General features: G+C 38.6%; 2 protein-coding genes across 2 annotated transcripts; one reads left to right on the forward strand and one right to left on the reverse strand.

Annotated features, from left to right (window-relative positions):
• The first annotated feature begins 3,625 nt into the window (after positions 1-3,625).
• LOC118742929 (ELMO domain-containing protein 2-like) lies at positions 3,626-5,187 on the forward strand. Its single transcript, XM_036475361.1, has 2 exons — positions 3,626-4,476; positions 4,566-5,187. Exons 1-2 carry the CDS (start codon positions 3,949-3,951, stop codon positions 4,995-4,997), a joined length of 960 nt encoding a protein of 319 aa, XP_036331254.1. The 5' UTR covers positions 3,626-3,948; the 3' UTR covers positions 4,998-5,187.
• A 721-nt stretch (positions 5,188-5,908) lies between these two features.
• On the reverse strand, positions 5,909-8,761 carry LOC118742903 (secernin-2-like). Its single transcript, XM_036475325.1, has 4 exons — positions 8,331-8,761; positions 8,014-8,201; positions 7,645-7,924; positions 5,909-7,577 (listed from the first exon to the last, which is right to left on the reverse strand). The coding sequence occupies exons 1-4, from the start codon at positions 8,478-8,480 to the stop codon at positions 7,101-7,103; spliced, it is 1,095 nt and encodes a 364-aa protein (XP_036331218.1). The 5' UTR covers positions 8,481-8,761; the 3' UTR covers positions 5,909-7,100.
• Between the last annotated feature and the right edge of the window lie 3,954 nt (positions 8,762-12,715).

Genomic DNA, 12,715 nt, shown 5'->3' on the forward strand with positions numbered 1-12,715 from the left:
ATTACTTTTCATATCAATTCAAGTGTATTACATGCGCCCCACGCTTTTCATTTTCAATTTCATAGATTGTTTATAATGACTTTTACTAAAATTTCAAAATCAAAAGTTATCAAAACAAATTCTATGGGACTGAGAAATATTATTTTCTACTTTTTAGTCCATTTATAAAAGCGTTGTATATTAAAAAGTTTTTTTTTATATTATTTATTTTCTACTTTTTAGTCCTGTCTGAATAAAAGTTTGCAATAGATATTAAAATATTTCAACGATATTAATAGAAAGGTGCACACACATGCATTTACATATGTATGTACATACAAACGAGCACCAATTAATTTTATTTAAAAAAATGGCGTGTCGTCTATTTCCGCTGTAGCAAACGTAGTACATAGGGCGACATCTAGATGTCATCTACCTCGCCCTATTCACTACAGCTGTCGCCCTATGCACTATGTTTTTTTATAGGAACTTTTTAAAGCTTTGCTTTGGTGTCGGACACACAACATTGAAAGTTTCTGGACGCACAACATTGCAAGTTGATAAAAGCGTTGTAAAAATGGGGAATATAACCATTTAAACAATTTGTGTCGGAAATATATTTATTAAAAAAAATCTTTTTAAAGCAACACTATATAAAAATTAAAGCTTTAAAGAAAAATTTAATTTGAAAAAGAAAAAAAACATTATATACAAGAGTAAATAACATAACATAAAACAAATTTCTTGAATTTTGTTTAAAGCAACAAAATCTTAAAATAAAAAAAATCTAAATTAAAAACAGAATATAAAAATTGTACTTGAAATAATGTCTGTACAAGCATTCGAACCTCGCGGTTGTTGCGACTGTTGGGGCAACGCGAGCAAAATGATATACAAGTGCTTTATTTCAAAAGAGCTGTTCTCCATAAAAGTTAGCAAAAGAGCTTTTTTGTAAGACTTTCGTGCCAGAATAATGAAAATCCTTCAAACTATCTTGCCTACTGTAGTTCTGAACACATTGAAAACGACGAGCTACAGCTTCCACTTTGTTATCTTCATTATCTAAACGCTTTGTCGATGGCGACATGATTTTTTTGAACGCGGCAGCGACATCATGAATTTGTATGAGTTTGACATAAAAGAAGAGGAAGGAACTTATCTGTCGCCGGAAAAATAGAAATAGATCTAATCTGGCTACAACCACAGCCGTCGCGTAGCCCGGTCGTCGCCAAAATAATTATCTACATAAGAGTACGTGTTAAAATAATTTGACAGCTGTAGTCCGTAGCTCGTCGTTTTCATTGTGTTTGGGCTATGTCTTTCAACTGTCTTAAAGCATAAACAGACGGCAACGTTGATCCGGATCAACTCGGGAATTAACTCGGGCTTAATCCGGATCAACGCTGCCGTCTGTTTAAGCATTTACAAAAGACTTGCAACAATCTTAGCCAAAAATGCCATGTATATTAATCAATAGCGGAAAAAGCGGTCAATGCGAAACGTTAGCTGGTAGGCGCCAAGTAATATTTAGATGGTTCACAAGTTGTTATAAGTGCCGGGTTGTCGTATGTCGTAAAGTTTTCAACGGCTGAAAACGGGGACATTCGCCACTTCGGAGAAAAAAGTTTGAAATTTGGGAGAAAATTTGTGTAACTTTTTTGTCGTTTTATACAAAGTTTAAGCAACATTATCTAAGAATGGTTGGTGTTGTTGTTGTTGTTGTTGTAGAGGCTACAACAACCCCGCCCAGATCGGCTAGTCCCTCAATCGTTGTCGTCAAGCTCAATTAACTGAACACACAAGAAGCGTGGAGCCTCTATAGGGTCCGCCCATAGATACAGAAGCGGTAGTTGAGTGGGGTTTAGTGGGCATGCGAATAGATGTCTTGAGTCGTGGGGTGTCTCTACGCATGCCGGCCACTCATGGGGCACATCTGCATCCAGTCTGGTCAGGTACGAGTTTAACCTGCTGCACTAGCCAGAGCGAAGTTGGGCTCTGGTGGTCCGAGTCTCCCGAGGCAGACGAAGCTCTGTATCGTCCACGTAAGGTGGTTGTGTGCCCATAACGGCATTCACAGTTCTGGAGTCCCTGTGCATGCCGATCAAGGCCTGGCGATATGCTGTCGGGTCCAGAGGTTGCTTTATGAACCTCTGAACTTCGTCCGTGAGTTCGTGCCTTGATGAGGGCTCCTCTGCAAGCAAATGTCTGTTCGTGTCCACGTTTGCGGCTCCCTACTAAGAATTGCTTGCAGAGCATTGTGTTGTGCCTCTAATGCAGAGCATTTTCGCCTCGTTGTATAAATAATGTTTTGCGCTGCATAGTTTATGAACGTCCGGCCTATTGCCTTGTATGTTACCAGCAACGTTTTTTTGTCTTTGCCCCAGGTACTGCCGGCTAGCGACTCGAGGACCTTGTTGTGGCTCTGTACTTTATTAACAATTGCGGTTGTGTGCGCCGAGAAGGAGAGCAAGCTGACGAAGGTGGCTCCGAGGATATTCGGGTTATTCACCGTCGGAATTGGTTAATCATGAACGTGAAAACCCAGCTGCAGTCTGACCTCCTTCGTCCAGGTGGTTAAAAGTGTTGCTGAGGATTTTGTAGAGGTGAGGGTTAGGCTCCTTGCAGTGAAGAAACGCGAAAGCTCGGAGAGGTGACCGTTTAGTAATGGGGAAGGCCTCTAGTGTCTTTGCTACCTAGGAAAGGAGGGTTATGGGACGACAAGACTTTCCTTTGTTGGCTGGTTTCCCCAGTTTTAGCAGTGGGACCACTCTCCCCATTTTCCAGTTGTGTAGAGTGAGAAGAGTGGCCATTAACAGGTTGAGGAGGAGGTTGGTGTGGTAATCTACTCCCGCACGTACCAATTTTTTCAGCATCTTTCAGAAAATCACCCCTGCTGAAAGCAAGAGGCGCACTTATTGTTGGCAGTTTGTGCAGCCTTCTGATCACTCGACGTTTGTTTTTATCCGCCGGAGGATGCAGCGTGATTTTTTGGCTAAAATAGCTCGCGCAAAGCTCCGGATCCGACAAGGCACGATCGCCGAAAGAGATTTCGACTCTGTCGTCTCGCTTCATCGGGTTGGGTAGTGACCTCATGGTTGACCAAAGTTTACTCACACCAGAGGTGAAGTTGCAAGTCCTCAGCTACTCTTCCCACTTCTTCCACTTATGTATGTGTACAAGCTGCCGTATTTAGATCCCGAGGGTTTGCGGGATCAGCCTGACGAAGGCTGTCACGCTCATCGGCTAGAACAGCCGCTTCAGCAGGAAAGTTCGGACAGGGGTCCGAAACCAAACCTGGCTGGGATGAAATAAGCTGCAGTAGCAATGACAACCCTGCGGATCGGTAGCGAAGTTCGATCGTGTATGCCATTCAGCGCCTTCTTGCAGGTAAAGATAGACTGAAAGCTTTGACTGAATTACTGTCTGTGTTCGATAATTTTTTGAGCTCTTCTTTCGCTTAGCACTTTATTCTTGATTTTAAAACACATATTATTTCCCCGTCTAATTTGCCTTTTGGTGATTATTTGTATTCGGGTATTTATTTGGAAAATCCTCTATCTTATGTGATTGGGGTCATAAATTAATAAATAAAATATATGGCAAGACCACAATAGCTCAGCTGATTTTGACAATTCAGGTTTAATACTTTTATTTACATCTGCGCGATAAGAGGAGAAAATTCGCAATCAACTGATAGCACCACGTAAATATACATAAGGACACATATTTAGCAGTTTCGGGAGCCGAAATTTTTAGCATACGTGGCCTAAGTGCGTTTGTTCAGCCAAAGGACAAATACAAAATTTTACACCAGCGAGGATATCAGTACGCCAACGCCAGTTTCCATGACAGCGTTACCATAACAATTGCTGCAGCATTGCTGAATTATTAAAATAAAGCAAAGTAGAAGAACTTTTCACAAGTAGATACACAACGACGCCCACGCACGTTTGACGATAGCTTGCGAAAATGTTTCTCTTCGATTGGCTGCTGCAACGCATATTGCCAGTGATTTTTTTCCATCTGCGACCTTTCATCAAATGGTTTTTACACACATTCACACGTCTCTGTGAACTTCAACGCATTGTATATGGCGCACAAGCGGGTGCGAGTCGTACACGCCAAGTGGAACGCTCGCTAATGCTTTCGCAAAATATTGAAATACAGCAGCTGTTGCGGGAGTTGGACACTGCTGTGGAAAGCTGTAGCGATGAGGAGATGCGTCAGCTACCCGCGCGCGCCGTTAGCGTAGTACAGCATGCCAAGCATATAAAAGCGAAAATACATCCAGATTTTGCGCCACTTTTTGGCAATTGTGTGCTGCAAATTTGGAGTTATCGGCATCTGTTACATCAGGTGGAACGCTTGCGGGCTGAGCCATACGATGCAGACAATTTGGAACACGAACAGAAATTGTTAGAGTTGTGGAATAGGCTAATGCCAGAAGAGCCGCTCGAAGGACGCATTACAAAGCAATGGCAGGATATTGGCTTTCAGGTATGCATACATATTTAAACAAAAAACAAAATCAATATTGCATAAATCAATAACTTTGTGTATCCCTATAAAAATGTAAAAATTTTTAGGGTGACGATCCCAAAACCGATTTCCGGGGCATGGGCGTACTTGGTTTGGAGAACCTTTTGTATTTCTCGCGCGAATACCGCGACGCAGCGCATCATGTGCTCTTGCACTCAAAACATCCCGTCTATGGTTATACCTTTGCCATAGTGGGTATAAACCTCACCGCAATGGCATATCGTTTGCTCAAGTCGGGCGATGCGAAAGTGCATTTCTATAACGCAGCACAGGCGGTAAATCAACCTTGCACACTGGCACATTTTCACAAATTCTATTGCTATTTACTTTTCGAATTCGACCGCTTCTGGATGGAGGCGGAGCCGACAAATATAATGGATTTTCGTGAGATTTATCAACGATTTGAAATTTTAATAATGGAAGCTTTACACAATGACAAAACGCTGTTCAAAACGAATCTCGTTGTAGAAGAAGTTTAAGAAGGAACTGAATTCTTTTCTCGAAAGTACTTAGGTTAAAGATAAAATGTAGAATAATGTGTTACTTAAACAAAATTTTATACACCTTTTAAACACTTATAAAACTATAAAAACCAACAAGGTTATTGAATAAGTGGAATCTATTAAAAATTCACTAACACAAATATATAAATGTTTCGCACTTATGCAAGTTTCTTTTTTGTTATTTCTGTAAGCAGTCTAAATAACTTTTTTGGGAATGCTGCCTCAGCGTTAATGTTAGTCAGATGTTTTTTCATAAGAGTATACAATGTTTCCAAAGAGTTTTCAGTAAAAAGAGTTAGAGTAGCAGTGCTTGCTAAAATATCTGTGAAGAATGATAGTTTAACGTTAAGTTTTCTTAACTTGTTTCGGCATGAGTTTTTGGGAAATGCTACTATAGTGAAAGTCCTTATACAGATAGATGTGATCTAGGTCGTTCTGACTGTCGATGGAAGGGATGCAGAGGCCTCTGAAATTCGCTTTTCTATAATAATAAGTGATGGGCACTTACCCCGAACTTTAATTCGAATCAATTAGTATTTTTTTCTGCCAATGCACTTGCTCGTATGTGTAATTTTCACTCAACTTCTATGCAACTAAGTAATCGCATTTTTCTATATTCACTTTACACACAACTAATATTTACATATATATGTATAAACATTTTGTTCATGGAAGCACTAAAAATTAATTGCAATCATTTTTTAATTATTTCATAGCACTTGTTGAAAGAAAACTAGACACGCATCCGTTTCCGCGCGAATCGACCGCGTTGCCAACCACTCAAAAAGTTATTCTTTTTTGCGCGCTGCCAGTCTGCCACAAATTCCTATTTTTTACAAAAATATATCCCGTATTCACCAAAAAGATTTAAATTAAAACAACGTTAATGTTTGCGTTTTAGCTTTATTGGAATTATAATCGTTTTTATTCGTCTTTCAGTGCGGCGCGCAGCGTTAAATGAATTGGATAAGAGTAAATATTTGTTATGATCTCCATGGTATTACTGATTTATATGTATGCATTACATATTCATTATCGTAATCATGCAGTTATTTATGTGTATGCCTATAAATATGTATGTATGTACATATATGTAAATGCGTATGAAATTTATATAATCGCGGTTTAGTTCGTATTATGAGTACATCGAGATTTTTCTTTATTTTCGTATATTTGATTTCGGGGCAATTAAGTAATCGGAACTTAATTGCCGGAATACATAGCATTAATTCCTTATCGCATGTTTTTTTTTTGTTCATTCCCAATGTAGTTTTTAGCAAATACATGTATGCAGCATGTATATACATACGTAATTCGTCAGATTTGTTTTTATGATGTAAGCTTATGTGTGGAATGATATTTATTGTGTATGTGCCTTTGTGTCGATCATTAATATATATTTCTATAAGTTATTAAATAATATTCATTAAATGAATGCATGTGAGCACTGGAATACTTTAAATTTACTTATATTTAAAATAAGATCACAAAAATAAAGGAAAAACTCACACCAAAAGCATAACTGAGGCAGTGAATAGCGTATACTATAAAACAAAAGTAGTCTAAATCATATACATATGCATATAACCACATAAACACTAAAATTAAATTGTTAACATAAGAAATCGCGGCTTAAGTTTGAAGTTTTCATAACGTAGTAGTACTAACATATTTACTTCAATATATGTATGTAATGCATTTTCATGCAACTATGCTTACAAATACATGATAATGTAAAAATATATTTAACAAAAATCAGACCTTTTGACTTAAAATTACGTATGACCATTATATGAGAATCACTTAAATGCGAAAATAAATGGAATCACTTACAAAATTAAAAGAAAATATCACTTGAGTAATGTAAAAACTAAAAATTCGGTAATTTTTAAGTCAGAAACCCCGATATTTGTTATATTCTCGGGGAAAAAGAACCAAGCTACAAAAAGCTGCTCAATGATAATCCTATATATAGTTTATTCGTTCATAGTCAACTCTATCGTTTGCTCTTGTCATATCTTCAGTTTCTATTTTGAAAATAGAGCGCTCCTAAGTTCGTTTCTTATTATATTGCCCTCTTTAACGATAGAATTTAACCTCTGCTTCCACACAGTCTTTCATCAGCTCATCCAACTCTTCATCAGCAGTTGGATGTTCGGCCAAATAGGTGTTTAACTCTTCAACGCAAGCAGCTTCCAGAGCTTTCAAATCTTCCACGGCAGCTGGTTTACGTTGTGCATGCAATTTGTGCAAGAGCGTGTGTGTGTTTCCAGGTGGCACTTTGGTGAGTGGTGAAATTTTTGGATTCTGTGCAAAAACAAATGGTTTGAAGACTGATTCGCTAGCATTGGGTGTTGCTGTAAACCAATGACATGAAATGCCAGTCGAAAGCACAGAAACACTGGCCGAACGAGCGGTTGCACCGTCGGCAGCCGAACGTAGGGTATCAAACATGCTAGTCAATGTGTAGCTACCATCGCCAAGAGGTGCGTCACCGCTCCATTCAATATCTGTGGCGTCGTCGGCACTGAAGCAGCTGGCGAAATTTAAGTCTCCCTAGAATTTGCATGGAAAATTACAATCATATTTTTCCTTAACAAATGATTTATGACAAATGATTTACCTCTCCATCCCATAGTCCCTGTCCCTTGAGTGCATCTCCTAATGCCTCACTTGATTTATCGATCGTAGTCTTTACACTAAGTCCAGTACTCTTTATACGAAGCATACCATCAGCGACACGTTGTGCTGCCCACAACTTACCACCGCTGCTAACCAGCCAAACTTCGCTAGGATCACAGACAACGAAACTGTATTTCGCATCGTCAGGGCTATGATTACTAACCAATAAGCCAATGCGTTCCACTGCATCTGCAGCATTGTTGGCGATGGCTAAAGTTAAACTGTAACGAAAACGAAAAAGTATGAAAGCTTAGTATAAAGGATATTACAGGCCGAGGTAGTTCTTAAAAAAAAAAATACGAATACTCACCGTACGATATCAGTCGAACACAGAGTATCACTATCGCTAGCAGGCTCTTGCGCTGCCCAAGACACGGCTACAGATACGTTGCGGTCGTTGGCCCCGACGTCACCGCCCCAAGCGCCAGTTCGAGATTTTTGCAATATCACACGCATAATTTCACCATTTGCTTTAATAACATCTGCGCCACCATCGGGCTGGTTATGTTGTTGAAGAATTTTACAAAAAAAAAAAAAAAACGAAAATGACACGTCATAAGCCAATGATCAAATTCGCCAAAGATTACTCATCATCAGACAATCAACCAACATGCAGCCTTCACTTACCTTGCCCTCGAGTGCAGTACTAGCATCGTAGTAGTGAACCTCTTGCGTTTCTGTCACAGCATCCGCATCCAGCGCATTGCGTCCAAGGATGATGGTGTTTTCAGCAGTATTTGGAGTTTGCACTATAAAACAATCACCAGTTGCAGACATATCGGAAAATTCACAGAATTCCAATAGGAATGAGCAAATTGAAAATTTTCACTTTCAATTGATTTTTCGCAAAACTGCTGACGGGGCTATTGTGAAGATGGAAAATTCTCAGTAACGAACCCCTTCTAGGTAGAGCGTCAACTCTATTGCAAATATATGCAATAATATTTTTTTAACAGATTTATTTTGAGATACGATGATCACAGAACACGATTTATTGCAAATCCGTCGAAGGAAAAATTTTCCAATGATGAGCAAACACCGGGCAATGTAGGTATCAAGAAGGTATGTGAAAGCGAACATTATCGCGTTGCCAACTAGTAGCAAGAATGAATGCATGTGATAAAGACCCATTAAAAAACCACTGTACCGTGAAAACGTGATTAAAAGCGTGGCAACTCCTACACAGTTTTCTTGTTCTCTTTCACTTGACTGGTGCGGTGGTGTTGCGACTGCAGAAAAACAATAAATTTTGCCCAAAAATCGCAAGTAAAGTGGGTAAATTATAGTTCAAATTTAAATTTAAGGGCCCCGCTACGAAATGTATATGAAATTCGTGCAAAGTTTAGCATTTATGACGCCGTAGATACGTTTGGAAAATTTTTGCATTCGCGACGTATCTTTTGATGAGGTGCGTTCAGTGTTGGCGCGTCGAAAATTTTTGGTGGGAAAGGCCGAGTGGCGAAGGCTGAACATTGGTGCCATCCCGCTTGCTCTGTTTGTTAGTCCAATTGGAAATTGAGTGCACAAGGTGGATGCAAGCAGCGGAATATGCCAAAAGACGGAAGGATAAATAAATGTTTGAGAGAAAAACGAAGTGAGTGCGAGAAAATTACAAATTTGGTAATGTAGTTTTTGTTTTTGTAAGTGCGGATGTTTTTGCATTCGTTTTCTGGTACTCGTCCGTCATGCGCGGCTAGACGTGGCAATGCAAGCGCTTTTTCTAAGCATTTAGCTGTCAAAATGCGAAAGCGAAAGCACTTTTTAGTGCAAACATAAAGGTGTGGTTAAACGTGGCAATGCAAACGAATTTTTTTTTACAACATGTCAACACTAAATCGAAAGGCAACTTTTCGGTGTAAACAGCCAGAAAGTCCTTTTTGCAGATTTGCAGGAATGACTTTCGAAAATAAAAATTTCGAGATGTAACTGCAACTGAAACAGATGCAGTTATATATTTTGACATATGATCTTTCAATTGGTGTTATGTATTTAAATATCTCCTTTAGTTTCCGAGATATTGACTAAAATTTTATCGATAATTAAGTAAATCACAGCGGCCGATCACTGAAAGAAAACACCGACAAAATACACAAAGAAAGAAACAAAACAGAATTAGCAAACTTCAAAATTACGAACGTTACACACTTTTTTCTCAATCGCTATTACAAATGGCTGCTTCTCAACCGGTCAGATCTGTTCTAATTGGTTCAGGTATTTTTATGAGGATACAAATGTCTGGTAACGCAGGTGAAAGTGGAATTTTCTGCATTCACTGAGTAAACAGCCAAAAAGTAGTATCAGAAAGTTTGATTTTTGGAAATAAAAACTGCTTTCGAAAGTCACTTTGAATGTAACACTTTTGGAAATTCTTCAGTTTTACAGACTTTTAAAAATTACTTGCACTTGCCACATCTAGCAGCTACTTAAGAGTCTGCCACAAGTGACAATGCAATATATTTCGAAAAGGCTGTCAAATTGAGAAATTACAGAAAGCAGTTAAATGAGCACACCTTGCAAGTAAAATGTCTTTCGAAATAGGTTTTTTATTTCCGAAAGGCGAATTGCAGATTGCTAGGTCAGCACGAGCAAGTTGAAATATAATTTCGAAATCGATTTGAGCTCTCTCAATAGCAGTCACATCTTTAACCTTTCTGGCTGTTCACGCTTCGAAATAAAATTTATCTTTCTCAATTTGACAGCGAATTGCGTTGAAACGCTCTTAACTGTTTCTGCATCCTCTATTGGACACATTCCAGTTTCACATACTTTCCTAAATTACTTGCACTTGCCACGTCTAACAGCTACTTTAGTTACTTCTGCTGTATATTCATTGAAAAATGTTGTGCAAAGGCAAAAGTTAAGAAATTGGATATTTCCATTTAATATAAATAACAAAAACTTTACATTCTTAAAACGAGTTAAAATTATAGTGGTAAATTGATTGCAAACAGTTGTTTAATGTTAAAACTTATTAAAAATATAAACAGAAAATTTTATCAAGTGCAGTGGACGAAAGAAAATCAATAATAGCCGTCAAATGGCATAGAATTTTTTTTTGGCTGGTTCTCGTCAGCTAAAGGGCGCAGCTCTATGAAAAGAATACATAAATATATTTTCTATTGTGGTGATAAAAATAAAAACATTTTCAGAATTAACAAATTTTGCTAAATGTTTAATGAATTCAGTGCGTCTACCTACAGAAAAACAGTAGCAGCGAATAAGAGGGCGCGAGTGCAAACGGGTTTACATACATGTTGGTGCTCCGCTGTACACAGGTCGCTTACGAGATGCGTTAAAAATTTGCTGTGGCCGGTGTAAAGCTTCAGTGAGCTAAATAGAAACGTGTTCACTAGCTATCAAAGTATTTTATAACTACAGTGGGCAGGTGCAAAGTGCGATAATAGCATTGAATGGATCTACAAACATTTTAAAGTAATTGGAAAATTCTATACCTTATTACATTAAGAAAAATCGATATTTAAAGTAATTCCCAAAAGGGGATGCTTCCAGTTAAATATGTACACATATGTATGTACTACAAAGTGTATATAAACTAATGGACACTAAGCATAAACATACATACGTTTGAAACTCCGTTTGCCAGACTCGCGGAAAGTCTTTTTCGTGCTTACGGCTATGCTATGCGGCTATGCGACCTCTATACCACTTGTCATTTAAGCTTTTGGTGTTTGTGTCCTGTTTAGCTGGAGCACAGCGGCCGAAGCATGTCACCCTCAACGCCCAACACCTAAATCCACCCCCCATAAATACCAACCTATGTCTATAATATACTGAAACTCTGTGTGTATCAAATTGTATGTTCAAATGCATTAGATAATAGATACGTACATTCTTACGCATGTGCATACATACTTACATAGGTAAATACATATGCATACATACAATGTATGGTAAGTGGGTCGCTAGTAGAATCTCTCACCATAAGCTCCAAAATGGTTAAAAAGTAGAAGGCGACTTTCAATGTTTACTTTCCAAGCCCGGAGGACATTTTAAAGCTTTTTTAAGCAATTCTTTGTGTTTCCTTAACTTTTTCTTCATTTTCCTTATTGAACTTAAGGTTTTCTAATTTCTGACTAGTTTTTACTTTTGTAGTTTGTCTTGAAATGGGGCCACTTGCGGAAGTACAGTATCTACAAAATGTGTTCAACTCAATGTTTTGTTATTCCATTTCCCAGTAATTAACACTCCGCAGTTCTTTGCAGGTTTATCATTCGCTATATGTGGTCCTTTGAAATGGCAGCATTCACTCGTAGCGTTTGTGCCATTGCAAACAAATACATCCATCGCGTGCATAGTCGCACACCTCGTCTCGTACAAGCAGCCCAGATTTATGACCTAAATTCCTCAATTCCTGCGCCTGCATTCCATCTACCACCCACAATTTCGTGTATATTTGGAATTGTGTGTTCGCTGTTACTATTGCAACCTGCTACCCCCCTATTGGCAGGTATGTATCTCGTCCCATGAGAGAGGCAATGCGGCTGTTGTTTCGGCTGCTGCAATCCTGATATTTCCACTGATATGAAACAGAATAGGGGTATTCCCTGAGTCTTGCAAAGCCCTTGCATGGTGCACAGATTGCACGGATTGCACGGTTAAAACCGGTTTTCGTATGGCACAGCTTTGCAAACCGTGCAATCCGTGCACCGTGCAAGGGCTTTGCAAGACTCAGAGAATACCCCTATATGTGAATTTAAACTTGATACACGTACCTATGTACGTATTAGGGATGTTAATCCCGTGATCCCAGGATCTCGGACTTTTTTGAGGCCCGATATGTAATTTGCAATGGTGGCAATAATAAGGCATTAAGTTGACCAGTTTTTGCTAAATTTTTTTTTGTTTGTTTAATATTTGATATTTTTTTTTATATATGTAGGTATGTCTAACTAATTATACATACACATAACACCGTGCGGCAGCAATTTTACACACAAAAATCAATTGGGGTGTTCACAGTTCGTTCCAAATAGTGTCTGAAAATGTAGACG

This window comes from Rhagoletis pomonella, unplaced genomic scaffold, assembly GCF_013731165.1.
Source record: "Rhagoletis pomonella isolate Grant_MI unplaced genomic scaffold, Rhpom_1.0 Rhpom_scaffold_00001, whole genome shotgun sequence".
Lineage (NCBI taxonomy): Eukaryota > Metazoa > Arthropoda > Insecta > Diptera > Tephritidae > Rhagoletis > Rhagoletis pomonella.

What these genes read in the sequence shown, in the direction of transcription:
- LOC118742929 (XM_036475361.1), top strand. Translation starts at nt 3,949, where the DNA reads ATGTTTCTCTTCGATTGGCTGCTGCAACGCATATTGCCAGTGATTTTT. An exon ending in GGCAGGATATTGGCTTTCAG is followed by an intron (nt 4,477 to 4,565) that starts GTATGCATACAT and finishes AAAAATTTTTAG; the next exon opens with GGTGACGATCCCAAAACCGA.
- LOC118742903 (XM_036475325.1), bottom strand. Translation starts at nt 8,480, where the DNA reads ATGTCTGCAACTGGTGATTGTTTTATAGTGCAAACTCCAAATACTGCT. An exon ending in GTACTGCACTCGAGGGCAAG is followed by an intron (nt 8,202 to 8,330) that starts GTAAGTGAAGGC and finishes CAACATAACCAG; the next exon opens with CCCGATGGTGGCGCAGATGT. An exon ending in AGGGACTATGGGATGGAGAG is followed by an intron (nt 7,578 to 7,644) that starts GTAAATCATTTG and finishes TGCAAATTCTAG; the next exon opens with GGAGACTTAAATTTCGCCAG.